Genomic DNA, 16,247 nt, shown 5'->3' with positions numbered 1-16,247 from the left:
ACTTGCTGAAAAAAAATATATATAGATAAACTAGTGTGAAAAGAAAGTTATGTCATGCATCTGGTGACAAGGTGACTATAAAAAAACAATTGTATTTCTAAACATAATGAACAAAAAAGGTGAATTAGGAAACAAAACAGCAAAAAACACAGAGAAGTCTTAAAAAAAAGAAATAAAACCTCAACTATGAGAAATACAAAATAGATATTAAAGACCTAAATAGACAAAAACATATACCACACTCATGGGTTGAAAAATCGGATATAAAACTTATTCCATACGCAAATCAACAAAACTCTAATACAGAGACTGCAGTAACTAAAAAGGACTTTAGACAGTTAAAGAAAACTCACAGTTGGGCAGTGGTGGCACACACCTTTAATCCCAGCACTCAGGAAGGCAGAGGCAGGCGAATCTCAGTGAGTTTGAGGCCAGCCTGGTCTACAAAGTGAGTTCTAGGACAGCCAGAGATACACAGAAAAACCCTGTCTCAAAAAAACAAACAAACAAATAACAAAAAAAAACTCACAAAAAACTAGCATAACTAGTTCAAAAAGAACATAATTGACAAAGATGGTTCTATTGGCACAGGCAAGTAGGGCAATGGGTCAGATGGATCAGAACAGTCTAGAACCAAACCCACTAACATAGAGACTTGATTGGCATTGTACAGTAAAAGAGAAAACATTAACCCTTCAGTAAGCCACTGAACTAACCAAATATTAAAATTAAAAGTATCTAACCCCCACTTTGCACCATACTTTAAAAATCCAAATACGACTGATAAAGTGGTAATGTTTCTACTAAAAATTATACAGAGCTTCCTCAGGTCCTTCAGACAGGCACAAATAAATCAAGTGAAATAATGTGTTATATTAAAATTAAAAGCATCTGTTAAATAAAAACACTAAAAAAAAAGAAAAAGACAACCCATAGGATTGACAGAAAACAGCAGTAGACATAACTAACAAAAAGACACATATCCACCCAATCTAAACAAATAAGCTGCCACAAATCAGTAAGAAAAACAAAGACAAATTGGTTTCCTGAATTTCCATCCAGGAACTGAAGAGGCAACTTCCCCACCACCCACATACGGCTGGTTATCCGTATGAAAGTGATCAGCATCTTTAGTTAATTCAGCCGTGACAATGAAGATGAGAAGACTGTACAAAATGCTGAAGACTGCATGTGAGCCAGACAGCACGCTAATGCAGCACAGGTCAGAGCACACTGTGACAGGCAATCTGCACAAATCATCCGCTACACACAAGCTACCACAGCATCTAACAGAAGAACCCCAAGTGAAAACCATGCAAACATCAGCTCCAAATGAAAGAATACCTTGGGTTAGTCCGTCCAGTGAAACATTAAACAGCCATGGAAATAGACCAGCTGCCATATCCACCTTGCAAACACACTACTGAAAGGATCCAGATGGAAAAGAGCAAATGTTGTATGGATGCCATTTTAATAAACTTAAAAAACTCATCTAACATAGGAAAAGTGGAGGATGATGCCTGAGCAGGGATGTGGGTGCAAAAGGGCAGGAACATTGTGGCTACGTCTCTGCAGAGCAGGTCCAGGTGCCCTTCTTTCCTGAGCTCCCACTGAGACCTCACACCTGTCTGGAGGCTGGCATCCGTCAAGAGAAAGCTCCCACATGGGAACACTTAGATCTCGTGTTTACCAGGGAAGATCTGTAGGACAGGTGACCTCACATCCATATGCAAGCATAAAGGAACAAAGCAAGCACTAAATTCTGGGGTGCCTGCAGTAGGTGAACAAGCACTCCTGAAAGAACACCTGCTGATGCACTTCATTTCTGGAGCTCAGATTCTTAGTAATCCACGGTGCACAGCCAGGGCCGAGGAGTCAACACTGATACACAGTTCACAGCTGAAATCAAGACTTTTCTTGGATTTCCTCCATTTTCCATGGTTTCCTATTCTGGGACCCCATCCAGGAATCCCACCTTTCCCTAGATGCCTATGGGTATTTTTTATGCGCTCGGCAGATGCGAGGGGCTGGCAGGTATATCTGGATACAGATTTTCCAGGATCTGATACTTTCGTGTGGTTCCACTGGTTAGGACTGATGGGAAAATCATGGCTTGAAGGGTCATCTCATCACACAAACAAGAGTCAGGCCTAGAATGAGCTCTCTGCTCCATATTGGCTTTACAGAACAACTGAACAGCTGGCTGTCAGGAGAGCAGCAGCCAGGGGTCATGGCAGAACAGCATCTCTGGAGATGTGGCTAACACCGTCAGACTACACCTGAGATTTTGCCATTTTCCCTTCAGCTCTGGGAAGGCTGCAGCAGAAGCTCACACCAGCACTAAGCCCTCACAGATACAGGGACTCCTATGCCACTGACTCACCCAGAAAATTTTAGCAATACTAACAGGAAGGGATCAGGACTCCAAAGAGTCAATAAAATATGGCCTCAACCTAGCAAGCAAGGAAATCAAAAGCTTCCTCTTCATTCCATGTTGTGGTGATCAACAGCCACGTCAGACGGCCGCTGCTGGGTTTGATATTTTGTGGCTCTTCCTTTCGTCTGAGCCACCAACTTCCTTCCAAAAATGAGGACAAATTAACAGCACATCCACATATCTGACCAGAGCCAATAGCTCCCAAACAAATAACAACAGCAGAGACCGGATGCACCCAGAGTGGCCCTGGCTGTGTGTGGCAAGGCTTTCCAGGAACAGAGGAGCAGACAAGACAACTGGCTTCCGCTGAGGTCTGCAGGCCAGGCCCCTGTGGAATACATGCAGTGCAGACTGGACCCAGGCCAGACTGGGGACAAGCTACCAATGAGCCCAGCAGCACTAGTCTGTTTCTACACATTGCTTCACCTTCAGCAGAGACAAAGAAAAGGAACAGGGGAGACTCCCAAGAAGGCCAGGCTACATACACAGCCCGGAGGCCCTGTCTGGCAATGCTCCAATGCAGACCACCTGCTGGCCTGGCACTGAGACTGCTCACAGAAGAAGAGACAAGCATTTGAGAAGGGCACTGTGAAAACAGCTCTGGGCTGCCATGGACCATGCCTCATCTCAGACTTACAAACACATTGCTCCTGACACCTCCCAGTGCACCTCACAGGCAGACCAAAGATGCCACATTCCCATAGGCCAATGAACTTCCTCTTCATGACCCCCAAGCTTCCTCTATACTCTAAAGGGTGAAAAGTATCCCTTTATTCACCTCTGCAACAGTGCAGTAACCTCTGTGGTTCAGACTGACCCAGGACTCACAGATGTAAACCAACATGCTAAATTCTCATTTATTCACAGTAGGTATTTTAAGTCTAAAAATGACACTTGATCAAATGTTCTAGGTTCACTACATAAAGTAGGACAAATTTAAGTTCTGGTATTTTTCTAAGGTGGGTTCCTGAGTCTACTGCAGTGACCTTGTGACTCCTGAGGACTAAGACAGTTTAGCATCAACAGAGGCCATAGCATTCAATAAGCTCTGACCTCTGACAATCCCAAAGTCTCTGTGAGCACCCACAGCAAGAATGGAGCGAACACCAACATTTCAAAGATCTCACTCAGGCAGGAGGCTCTGCAGCAGCATCAACAGGGACCTAGCATGAGCCCTGAAGCTCCTGCCCAGTGCTGAGATCTATCAGAAACTCAGGTTAGTTTTCCAGTGGCAGAATTTTGTTTTCAGTCAGATATGTATAAAACTCACTTTGAAGGTGTTCAGACAAGCTATTAAGGGAAGGTACCTGAAATTTAACAATGGATGATGAAAACTATAAAATATCTAACACTAGAAAATACAGAGCTTGCTTTTACAGAAAGCAATGATGAAGATGTTATCATCACAAATAATTTTAATCAGTGCCTCAAGTGGAACGTACTTCCCAGGGCATGCCTGTAACCCCAGCACTCAGGAGACTGAGGCAGGAAGATCTTGAGTCCAAGACTAGCCTGGGTCATATGCTAAGTTTCAGGCCAGCCTGTAATAAACAAACACCAAGAACAACATTAACAACAACAACAAAAAAAAATCAAGCAAAATGAAAATGCTAACTCAAACACTTTGAACTGCCTGTCCACTCCTACCCAAGCAAAGCCCTCTCATTGCAGGAATGTCTGGGTGTTAGCTACCCATCTCCTTGCTGCCTGGTAAAAACCTTTGCAAGGAGACAGTTCAGATTATCCACCTGCCAGTCTCCCAACTTCTATCAACTACACAAGCTTGAAGGAAACTCAAACTGTCCCCTCTACTCAGGATGGCCCCAGTGAGATGTCAGACTACCAGGTTCAAAGTCTATGGTCCCCCAGCTCAAGGCAGTGACTGGTTGCATTCTCAAGCAAATACATGCCAAGTAGTCTGTGAACCTCAGCTGAACTGAGTCAACTATTGCCTACAAGTGGACATGACCCTACCTGACCTTCCCCTCCACCATGAGACGTATGCAAGATGCGTCCCATGACTGGGAAGACAGAAGAGAGCCAAATCACAGGAGAACAGGAAGGTGGATGAAAAACTGAACTACTTCCAGAGTCTAGAAAGGAACCCCAAGGGAGACAGCTCAAAAGAAAGCCCAATCTCCCACCTAAAGCCCAGCAGGTACATTTCCTTTAGGTTAAGCATTATGGGGCACTGAAGCCATGGTGGGCAGCCAGCATGCCAAGTTTCAATGGCCCCATCTCTGGCCTCAGCAATGGTGCTAGGAGATACACTGCTACCATACTGCCTGGGCTAACTGCCTGAAGGGGAAGACGAATATATTCCCTCAAACGTCTACAGAGGACAGTGAAACCTATGCTCATTTAGAAAAGAACCACTTTCCTAGATGAAAATGTCTTTTGCAGACACAGAACTCTCAGAGGAAGGCCCAACGATGAGGACATCTATGCCGTATGGTCCTTGATCCTTGGCTGAGTGCCTCCACTCTGAGGCAGGCCCCTCGCTACCTGCCCTGATGCTGCAAGAGGGAGACAAAAGTCCCCGAAGATCTGGTTCCCTTCTCAGCTACCAGGTTCAGGCCAATACCCATGCAGGCTTTCCAGGGAGCCTTAACCTTCTACTTTCTACCATCACTAAGGTGACCACAGGGTACAGTATGAAGAGAACTCTGCATGGCTCCAAGTTACGTCGAAGCTTTCCAAGGAAACTGCTGGCATTTCCTGCAACCAGTTTCCCCAGGCACTACCTCAAACTTTCTAAAACACTTTCAATCCCTGATTTGTAAGAAAGACTAATTATATCTCTCTAGTCCTTTGGATAGAACCAAACAAAGCACTGGGCCTGGATAGATGACTGAGTAGTTAAGAGTACTTGTTATTCTTTCAGAAGTTCTGAGTTCCAACCCAGTACCCATATGGTAGCTCCAGTTTTAGGGAATCCAACACCCTCTTCTGGACTCTGTGGGCACTGCATGCATATGATACATAGACATACATGCAGACAAAACATCCATACACATGAAATGATCAATAAATCTATTTTTATGTTAATTTTTAAAAAACAAACAAAAAACCAACACTACTGACCAGAAAGAGGGATGGAGGATAAGGTGGCCACTTCATAAGGAGCCCCTGCAGCTGCAAGCAGTAAGGTAAGGTGTAAGGGCAGGTATGCACACTGCATCAATCTGAGAGAAAGGCATGGGCTTGAAGAATCAGTCAGTCCTTGTTATGGACTGGTTCCATGTGAAGATGAAAATAAAAGCATCAAGAATTCTGCATCATGCTGATGGCTGAATAGAGGAGGGAGGGGCTTCCACTAAAAGCAGCCTAACTTACTTAAGACTGCATGCATTAGAAACTATAACCTCACAGTTTTCTCAGAATACCCATACCAATAGTGAGATCTTTTGAATCAACAAGGCACTCAGGGCTCTAATTAAGTCCACCTTCTCCAAGAGATTTCCTTGAAGAATGGAAGAAGAGCACACCAACTGTGAGTGAAAACTAATTCAAGTGGGGCCTGCAGCTCTTCCAGTGGAAGCCTTAACACCTTCTGTGAAGTCTAAGTGTTGGCTTCCCCACCCAGTGTAGCAGCATTAAGAAGTACGGCCACAGGGAAGAAATGAAGTGTGAGGACAACACCCAGAGTGTATTGAGGGCCCTTCAATAGGGAGGGGCTCCTGGCGCCAGCACAAAAGCAAGCAGCAGGGTGGGACCAAGCAGAGGCCGGGGAAGCCCTGACCAGACAGTCACAAGCATCCTGATCTTAGCCTTCCAGCCTCCAGAAATGCACCAAAAATTTCTGTAGACTTTAAGTCACATCACCAAAGGGGTTTATTACAGCAGCAGAAATGAAAAGAGACACAGAAACTAAACAACCAGAATACAAGGAATAGGCTTCTAAAAACGGTTCTGAGAGTTTGGAACTTAAGGGGGAAGGGGAAGCTCTCCCTTAAATTCCAGTCCTTGCTGTACAAGCATGGGGACTTGAGTTCAGTCTCCAATACCCATGTAAAAAGCTGGGCCTAGTGGCATACTGTGGTATATATTACCTAGCACTGGGGAAGTGTAGACAGGAAGATGTCTGGGGCTCCCTGGCCAGCCAGCTTACACTTACCAGCCAGCCCCAGGTCTCAGTGAGAGACCCTGTGTCATAAAAAAGAAAAAAAAAAAGGTGGGCAGCTCCTGAGGATGACACCTGAGGCTAACCTCTGGCCTTCACATGCACAGAAGCAAGTACACATACACACACACCCACACATACATACATGAACTGCCCATATCAATCTCGGTTATCAAAGGCTGACATGACTGGACAACAACCGATCCCAACAAAGGGAATACAAAGTCAAAAGCTGATTTAGGTCTTGTGAGAATGTCACTGAATGCAGAAAATTAATTCATCCTGCTAATGACCACTAAATAAGAGAACACCAAGATACTTTAACCAACTTTATAGTTCTTTACAAACGCTATATCTGATGGGATTTGTAAAAAAAAGATGTAACTAGCCATAGATTTTATTTTAAAACATACAAGTGTTACCTATAGATAAGCTTCATGACTTCTTTTCTAAGTACACAGTGACAGTGAGAGCTAGGAAGGCTGAGATGCTGAGCACTGCTCCGTGGTAGCTCCTGAGCACTTGATGAAAGCAGTGTGAGCCTACTGTTCCGCTTCATTTGCTTTCATCATCACAGTGCTCCTCGGTGTCCATTTCTAATGTTCTCATGAACTATGCAGACAGAGAGGTGCTGGGGAGAAACATTCAGTTTCACCCAAATCTCCAAATTAACATGGTTCACAAGGCACCCACTCAGCTTAATTCCGCTTTCCATGGCCAGCAAAGAGAGTTCAGAGGTCTGAAACATACCTAATATGCAATGCACACAGTGTAAAACCATAAGTCCAAGCATGGCTGAGCTAAGAGAGCCAAGATCCATGGTAATACTGTATGTAGCAGGAGAGGATAACAAAGGGGAATAAGGTCAGAGTCTCTGTATCTAGACATGATGAGATCATGGCAACGCAGACCGCAACAGCAAACCCAACTCTTTCCCTCCATTCTAAGCCTTGTTTCCACTAGGCCACGTACCCCAGGCAGCAAGCATCATGCCCTGCTCTTCAGACTCAGCCAGTACAGCTCTTCTGGGGGAAAATCTTCAAATGTATACAGTTTTTCTGGGAGCTGCTATGATCTGCCTATCCCTTCTCTTAGCAAGAATCACTCCATCCCTGAATGGCCTGCCTGGCCTGGGAAGTCCCATACTGTAGAGAGGATAACGACTTACCTGGATCCAAAGCACCCTGCTGCCCACAGAGCAGCAGGGACATGGGACCATATATGGGACATGGACTCCCGTTCCTGGCTGGCCTCCGAAGCACTGACTGACCTCAAACTAGGCAGTTATTTGATGGCAGGCAATACTGGTTTCCTCACCCACACAATGGAACGATGGCGTTCCAGCTCACTTCACAAGGTTATCAGGACACATAAATGTAATAACTGGAAAGCACAATTCAGAACGAACTTGCTATTCATTCTGGTCCCTTAAAAGCACAGCGGTGTTTGACTTGGAGTAAGCAAGTAATCAATGCTGATTTATGATCACTATAAGTTTTAAACACCTACGGTTAAACAGAGCCAGTTCTTCAGCTGGAGCAGCTCTCGGCCTTGCATAGACCAGCTCTGGAGGCGGCATGCATCTGCACACCTGTCCACGTACGACCTGCCCCCACTGCCGGGTGCTGCAATTATGGCCTTTCTATTCCAGCACCAAGCTGTGCTCAATGGTTCCTAATGATTCGAGTATTGAGTTTTCTGTGTCAAATACATACCAGGAGTTCATTCTTAAATTTCAATATCATTAATCATCTAACATTCAGCATCTCAGAACTCAGAAATTTGCATTTCTACAATGGGGGCTTTGAAAGAAGGACACAAATGCAAATGCTCCCCAAACTGTGGAAGAATTTTCAGAAAATTGCCAAAACAAACCATCAGCACACCATTGACAGTGAATATTCTGAGCTCTTCCTAGTGACAGGGTATTCGTGATTTTTAAAAGACAAAACACAATTTGAGGATTGAAAAAAAAATGGGTTGAAAAATAAGTCCTTATGTCTACATGATTTCCAGAACAAATCTTGACTGATTAAGATCCCAGATAATCACAGCATGGAGAAGCCAGGGTGGTGACAACTTGAGAGCTGCACATGCTACTGGGGTGGCTGCTGGGAAGATGCCAGCAAGATGCATGTGCTAGGAGCTGGGCAGGAGGCAGCAAGATACACGAAGCATTCTGGAAGTCTTTCCCTAAGAAAGCAGGCTGAAGCACTCCCAGGATTAACACACTCCCACCCAACTCTGGTCCATTGCCTGAGGCATCTCACTTCCTTCTCCAGAGAACCAGATGCAGGCACAGAAGAAATGGTCACTTCTCCATGAACTTGGCCAGTTCAGTCTTGCTCCCTACTGTTGCACCCTCAGAGTGGCTACCTCCCTGGTGCCCCTCCTGTTCCCTACCAGATCTAGATGAAGTTGCTCCTATCTGGCTGACAATGCTGCACTCCTAGGCCTCCTGCTGGCTGGCTACCCTTAACTACCTACACACCTGTCCTGCGGGTCTATGGGACTCTTATACCAGGCCTCACTCAGAGTCTGCAACTCACCTGCTACCAGCTGCCCAGAACTCACTTCTGTATGCACCTCAGTCCACAAAATTCATTCTCTACCCTACACTGTGCAGTACCCCTGAAACAAACACATTGCAGAGCACCATATAAAAGCTACAAAAAAATCCTTTATGATACAAGCTCATTACCACTTAATTTCTTCATTACTATATAATAACCTTGGCAGTCAAACTGGTTGAAATAAATAGAACTCAAGACCATACAAGTGAAGGCTAAGACCAGGCATGCACCTTTAATCCCAGCACTCAGAGACAAGAAACAAGAGAAGGACAGCCTGGTACACATGTGAGTTCCAGGACAACCAGGGCTATATGGTCAGACCCGGTCTTCAAAACAACAAACAAACAAAACCAAAACAAAAAAGTGAGGACTAGAGCACAGAGATGGAAGGAACTTCAGGATCTCAGCTCAGCCCAGGCCAGCCCAGGCCAAGGGTCCTAGGGACCCAGAAAACAGTCCTAGTCATTATGTTGTGTTGACACAGTCTTCACCTCCTTCCATGTGATGGTTCAGACTAACAGAATATTATTAAACTATAGAAGGGACCAAATTAAAGCACTGATCTTGGATTGCACACGCCTCCCTCAAAGCGGTTACTTTATTTGTAACCTGACACTGGCCAGGCCTCTCACTAAGACCTTAGAGATAAGAAAACAGACAGAAGGATCCTGGCTCTGCCTGGATCTGAGGCCATCAGCTAGGTCACCATAGATGTCTCTCCTAGTGGATACCTACTTTCTCTAGGCAGACCTTCAAACAAGGAAGTTCAAATACACTGTAGACACAGGGTAGTGCCAAAAACTGAGTGCATGAGTGATCAGGTGACAATGCCTGGGTTTCCTGGTAGCCAGCCAGTTACCAGTATCTAGGTTCATGTTAACATCAAGAAAGACAAGAGCAATTATTGGAAGGGAAATGGACAGGAAATAAAGAATGGCTCCTTGTTCTTCCAGCAGACCTCGGGCACATCAGTCCTCACACCACTATTTGCAGGGGACCTGCCTCGCAGTCAGAGGTCTAAGAGCTGAGTAACCACAGCCTGCCTGGGCATATCCCAACAGTGAGGGCTTCAGTGCAGGACGAGACCAGTAGCACCATTCAGAACCTCCTTCACAAACTGAACTAACCCAAGCCCTTTCCTCAGGCTGCTCACAGCACTGGAAACAGTTATTTAGAGCAATAAATCCCAACAGCTAGGCGGCTTTTACGTCAGAGAGCCAGGGCCTGGCTCTAGCAAAGTCCAGAAAGAACGGCAATAAAATCATAACGCAGGCCTCACCCAGCACCACAGGGAGTTTAAAGGAAAACAGAGGAGAGAGGAGTTATACACAGCAAATAAAAAGGCCACTTCATCAACAGGCCAAAGCCAAGCTGCCCTGCCAATGTGAGAGAGGACCCAAAGGCCACAGGACTCCACCAGGGCCTAATGTGCCACCATCACTGCACCAGGCCACACAGGAGCATGTAGGAGTGAGCCAGGCAGACCAGGGCATGGGACCAGAGAGAAGACACTGGGTCGCAGAAGAAGGAAGACAGACAACCTCGAGACAGTGACTATCCTGACTCCCTAGCTTGGTCCCAGCATAGTCACAAGTTTCCTGTTCCGGGTAGCAAATCTAAGGTTGGAGAGCTCTGTGGAGGAGGCTGTAATCAACCTGTACAAGGCTCCAGGCTCAATTCCCAATATTAAAAATCAATGAATTCGGTAATCGACTATTAATTCTCTTTCTTCCCAAAATCCACTAAATTCAAAATATAAACTGTGGAAGGATTCAAGGCAATGCCTAACAATGAGAAAAACCCAGAAGACTTACTCACCTGAAACTACAAGGTCAAGAAGCAAAGATGTGTCACCAGTAAGGACCTATGGCCTAGGCACAGAGCCAGCTCCCTTCTTGGTATTCAGGACTGTGATATGCCATATGGAGGGCACCTGTTATATGGCTGCAGAAAATAATCTGCAGAAGACCACAGGGCTGGAGAGGCAGGAATCTCAGCAAGTTCCAAGCCCTGAACAAACAGCTCAGCCACAGACATGCAAGCATTCTGAGGTCTCAGCACAAAGCATCTCATTGCAAGACACAGAGGCACACACAACTTTACACAAGAGAAAGAGAAAGAGCCAACAAAACCCCAAGGACAGACAAACAAGCAGAGGGGCTGGAGGTGCAGCTCAATGGTAGAGCACTTGCCTGGTGTGCAAGAGGTTCCAAGTTTGATCCTCAACTAAGGGAGGGAAGGAGGAGGAGGGGAAATAAGTGAATAATGATAGGTAAAATTCCCCACACAAAGGGCAAAGAGTCTCTGAGGGAGAAAGCCAGGATCTAGCTGACCCCATTCACAAGGATAAGGCTTGAAGAAAGTGGCTGGGAAAAGTCAGAGGTAAGTAGATGGGGCAAGATCCATTAGCCAAAAACAGGCAAGTATTTTATAGAACAGAATAAACACTGTACTCTGGTAAAAGAGCTCATTAATCAAAAGAATAGTCATTAATTTTTAATTGAGCACTGGGGCAGAAACACCAAACTGTATAGAGAAAAATGATTAATAATGTTAAAAGACAATACCAAAATTATAACTACAACAGAACATTTTACTTTTCTCAGAAATCATGAAGACAAAGAATAAAGGGCATCCTGGCTTAGAAACTCAATTGAGTTAATAGATATAGGGACAATGTAACATTTAGGGAGAATGTACTCTTGTACATAACTAGGTCATATGAGAGAATTTTAAACCCAGTACGAAGATATACTTACAAACCTCTTTAGACCAACAATGTAATAACAAGAGCACACTTTTCCTTAAGTGCCTGGGTAGTGTGTACAAGATCTGATTATATCTGTATCAGGTCACATAGTATGAACCCCGTTTAGAGAGCAAAGAAAACAATCATTTTTTTCAACATACTAGCAGGAATAAAACAGACTGAATCTACCCAGTGCCAGAGTGGTGAAAGGTAGGAAACTACGCCCCCTTATACACTGCAATTAGGAAGTTCAGTCAGACAACATTCTGGCGCAATTTCAGCCATCCTAAAGACATTTTCAACCTGTATGTCTGCTGACCCAGCTTCAGTTTTTCATAAGTTATCCTGTGGAAATACTTACAGTACTGTACATAATATATTCATAGTAATTGTGTGATATCAATTTGAAGCTATCATGAATATTACCACAACCACATAAAGCACAGTCACAAACTGTCAGAAGAATGTCAGGTTTATGTGCACACTGACATCACAGATATTCACAACACACTAACACAGAAAAACATCTAACACATTACTTCACATACAGATGTGGGCACAGTGAAGACACACACCTCTATCTCACTGCAGAGTGGGAGGCATATCTACATACCAATATCTACTGTAGACATTCCAGTCTACACAGCTTAACTTTTTCCTACAATCACCATAAACCATTTCTTTAGAACAATCAATACATGAACAACTGACTCAATAGAACCCTCCTACCTAAATAAAGCCTGGAACCCTGCCCTCTGAAGCTCTCATACAGAAAATGCCCCAGAGAAGTATGTGTGACCACTCTGCTCCCAACAGTCAGGGAGGAATGGGCCTAGACCCTCCCTAAGCCTCTGCCTCTACCCAATGGAGCAGGCTCAGAAATAGGCTGACAGAACCTCAAGCATCCATCCTAGCTAGCACCTATCCAGCATCCTGTGTGTACCTAGGACAGATACTGACACCTAAAGCTCTATACTATACAATACACTAGATGTAGCCAAAGGCAGCCGGAAGTTCTTCAGGTCAGGGCTCTCTACATTTACCATGGATCATGCATGCTTTGCTACTTTCTAAGTCCAAATCTTATATGTATTGGTTAAGGCCCAAGTACGCAGTTTCTAATCCTGTTCTGCCCTTCCAGCTCGTTGACCTGAGAGTAATCCTTTGACCCAGCATTTCCAAAGGCATTTAGGGCTATTGAGAATCAGAAAGGCCTATGAAATGTTTAATATGGCACCAAAGAGCCAGGCGGTGGTGGTCCACACCTATAATCCCAGCACTCAGGAGGCAGAGGCAGGCGAATCTCTGTGAGTTAAGAGTCTAGCCTGGTCTACAAGAGCTAGCTCCAGGACAGGCTCCAAAACTACAGTGAAACCCTGTCTTGGGGAAAAAAAAAATGGCACCAAAGAAAGCAAGCTAAGACACGGGATTGGCTGTGTGGAACCAAGGCTTCACCCTACTCAGGGTCACCCCAGCAGCACTGCCCCTCACTTGCCCTGACAAGAAACTCACTCTGCAAGTTATCTGCTGATGTTTACCCACCACATACTCAAACACAATTCTTTTTTCTCGTCATCAAGGAAACTGCCTGCCATTTGAGTGGGCATGCAAACCCAGAGCATCCTTTGAATCTCCAGAGGTCTACAACAGCCCCTTGAACCAAAAAACAAGAACCCCCAGTTACTAAACACTTGGTGATGCTGCAAACCAACAGCAACTGCCACAGGAAAGCAAAATCTAAAGCAAAACAAGCAGGCTGCAGTGGCAGCAGCAACACATCTGTAACAGGAGCACTAGAAACCAAAGATACAGGCCTTACCTGGATGGCTTTGGGAGCTCATTGCTAGCAGCGTCAGCGCCTTAAGTTCAAAATGGCTCAAAATGTCCACGTAAACAGTAGCTCCAACCAGCTCCAAACTTCCACCAGCACATGCAAGTACAAAACTGAGGAGGCTCGGGTCCCCGCTGCGTAAACTCGAAGTCTCACTGGTAGGGTCTTGTTAACCAAGTAATCCACAAGAAGAGCAGAAGTTGTCACCTGGCCTTACAGAGATGAACCTGCATGGTCAGAGAAGAAAGGAGCCCTCAGTTGGGATGTGAACACTGAATCTGGGCATTACCTAACTAAGGGAAAAGGTTTTTACTCTTTTCTTTGTTTATAAACCCAAGAACCAGAAAAAGTAATTCACACTAAACCAGTTCTATCAGCATGAACCACTGAGGTTTGTCAAAAACTACATGTGAGCAAAACAACATCAGTGAGCAATGTTCCTCATCACTGCTGCACTGCTGACATCACAGAATGGCTACACAGTGGCTGGGTTGTGGAGCTGTTACACTCATGGAAAAACCCAGCAGTATCCCTGACATCCACCCACCAGAAGCATCAGTCAATTATGACATCCAGAAAAGTCTCAGGGGCAAAATCAACTTCGGCTAAAAGTCTTATATAGCTATATCAAATACTCTTCCAGAAACTTCCCCACCATCAGGCTTTTGGGAGGAAATAGTATAGAACTTTGCCACTGATACAGATTTAATCCAAGCTGCTCTATTTTGTGCACAGGGAAAATGTCACTGCCCCACCTTGCCTTTCCACTGACAAGCGCTCATCCAGACTTCTCTGCACATAGCTGCTACCATAAACTTTAGTTCAAATTCCATAACTTACCTCCCAGGTGTCCATCTTTATAACTACATTTTCCCAGGTTTATAAGGAATGCATGGCCATGTACAAAAGTATCTGAACAGCACCTGGGGAACCCCCTTCCAAGAGTCAGGTGCAAGGTAACATCCAAACTCAGACCCTTCCTGCTGTATGTATCTTTCTCAACCTTTGCCCATAGGAACCAATGCCCAGATAGCAACCTACTCCCTGGCTGCCACTTTGCTAGGTCACTCTACACCACTTGGCAAATGCTTGTGAGGGTCTGAAAAGACTGCAGGCTTTAGGACACTGTCAAAAGCCATGGATTTAACAGATTCTCCCCCTGACCAGACTTTTCCACAACCCAGTCACTTCAGAGACAAACCAATGAATGCAACCCAAGAGTACCTCACTAATTCTAATTCTAGTACCTACTGAAGCATCTGTATATATCTATCTCTTCCTTTAAGAATGTGATGAATCCTTTTGTTTTCTGAGAGTGTCTCACTATATAGACCAGGCTGGTCCTGAACTCAAGGAGACTGGCCTGCTTCTGCCTCTTGAGTGCTAGAATTAAAGACATCAACTGCGATGTCCAGTTTATGAATACTATTATTAAGCAAGGCAAGTGTTTTCCCCAGCTGCCTGCAACTAATCAGCTCATCCTGTCAAGGGCTGCTGTAGAGAGCTGCATGGAGCCGCACCTGATGGCGATGTAGAGAGCTGCGTGGAGCCACACCTGATGGTGCTGGCTCTCACCCTCCGCGATCCCAAAAGCAAGTGCTCTCTGTGATAATCAGCTCCTGGTGTGGCTAAGGCCTGACTCATCCTATTATCACACAATGATCATCAGCTGCTTGCATACGCGTGGACCTATGGGCAGTGCCCACCTGGCAATCCGGGGTTGGTAGCCCGTGACTTTTTAAGGGCTGGGAGAGGTTTGCCCAGGGGGAGAGAGAGAAAGAGAACAAGGCCCTGAATAAACTGCCTGAAAGAACAAAAAAAAAAAAAATACCCCTAAGAATGCAGCGTTCCTTCTCAGCAGAAACTAGCCAGACAGATTGACAACGCCCAAATTCCCTAAAACATGGTGTAAGAGGGGCCCCTTCAGTGGTTACAGAGCAGCAAGCCTGCTTTCCTGAGTTTCGCTCCATTCCATGCACCAGTTTGGACCCAGAACGAATGCAGTGGGGCTAGAAGGCAGCTGGAGCAGAGCTTTGCTAGGTGGCTGTGGTGGAAGGCACATTGCCTCAGCCCAGTCGGTGCCTAGCCTGGCGATGCCACAGCAGTGCCAAGATTATCAGCAAATGCAACAACAAGTGCTGGAGCTGAGGCAAGCTGGAGCACAGAACCCACAGGGCTGCCCGAGAACGCAGCACAGCTGCAGGGCAAGGATCTGAGTGCCTACAGCTGCTCTGAGCACGAGACCTCCAGGAGTTCCTGATGGCAGGAGAATGGTTTCTGGTGGGTTTGGCTGGGGTGTGGCTATCTCTATATAATCTGCCCCTGAACACAATAAAGGGGGTATTCTTGGGGAAGTCAAGGATGACTCGTGTCAATTTACTCATGCAGCTAATTTGTCTAAAGAATTGTCTAGCTATCTTTTAGGTAATTGGTCTGGTGAATTAGAAAAACAACTGGAAAAGCTGCGAGTGGCAATTGCGACTGCAAATTCCACACGTATGGATACCAGCCTGGCAGAAGGACTATCCTCCTGG

The 16,247-nt window shown here is 45.3% G+C and overlaps 1 protein-coding gene across 8 annotated transcripts in view; it reads right to left on the bottom strand.

The window, feature by feature from the left end:
* The window catches only part of LOC121433402 (histone deacetylase 4), a 257,632-nt gene that overhangs the window by 211,434 nt on the left and 29,951 nt on the right, over positions 1–16,247 (bottom strand). For 7 of the 8 annotated variants that reach the window (XM_041631766.1, XM_041631771.1, XM_041631765.1 and 4 more), the window contains exon 2: positions 13,702–13,940. The exons of the other annotated variant lie outside the window; for it this stretch is intronic. In XM_041631766.1, the coding sequence (XP_041487700.1) occupies positions 13,702–13,723 (22 nt within the window). In that variant the 5' untranslated portion in view covers positions 13,724–13,940. The remainder of the gene's footprint in view (positions 1–13,701; positions 13,941–16,247) is intronic. 8 annotated transcript variants of the gene reach the window in all.

This window comes from Microtus oregoni, unplaced genomic scaffold, assembly GCF_018167655.1.
Source record: "Microtus oregoni isolate MIOR12 unplaced genomic scaffold, Mior012 000038F_ref0000394, whole genome shotgun sequence".
Taxonomy (NCBI): domain Eukaryota; kingdom Metazoa; phylum Chordata; class Mammalia; order Rodentia; family Cricetidae; genus Microtus; species Microtus oregoni.
This window is presented reverse-complemented; position numbering and strand designations above follow the sequence as displayed.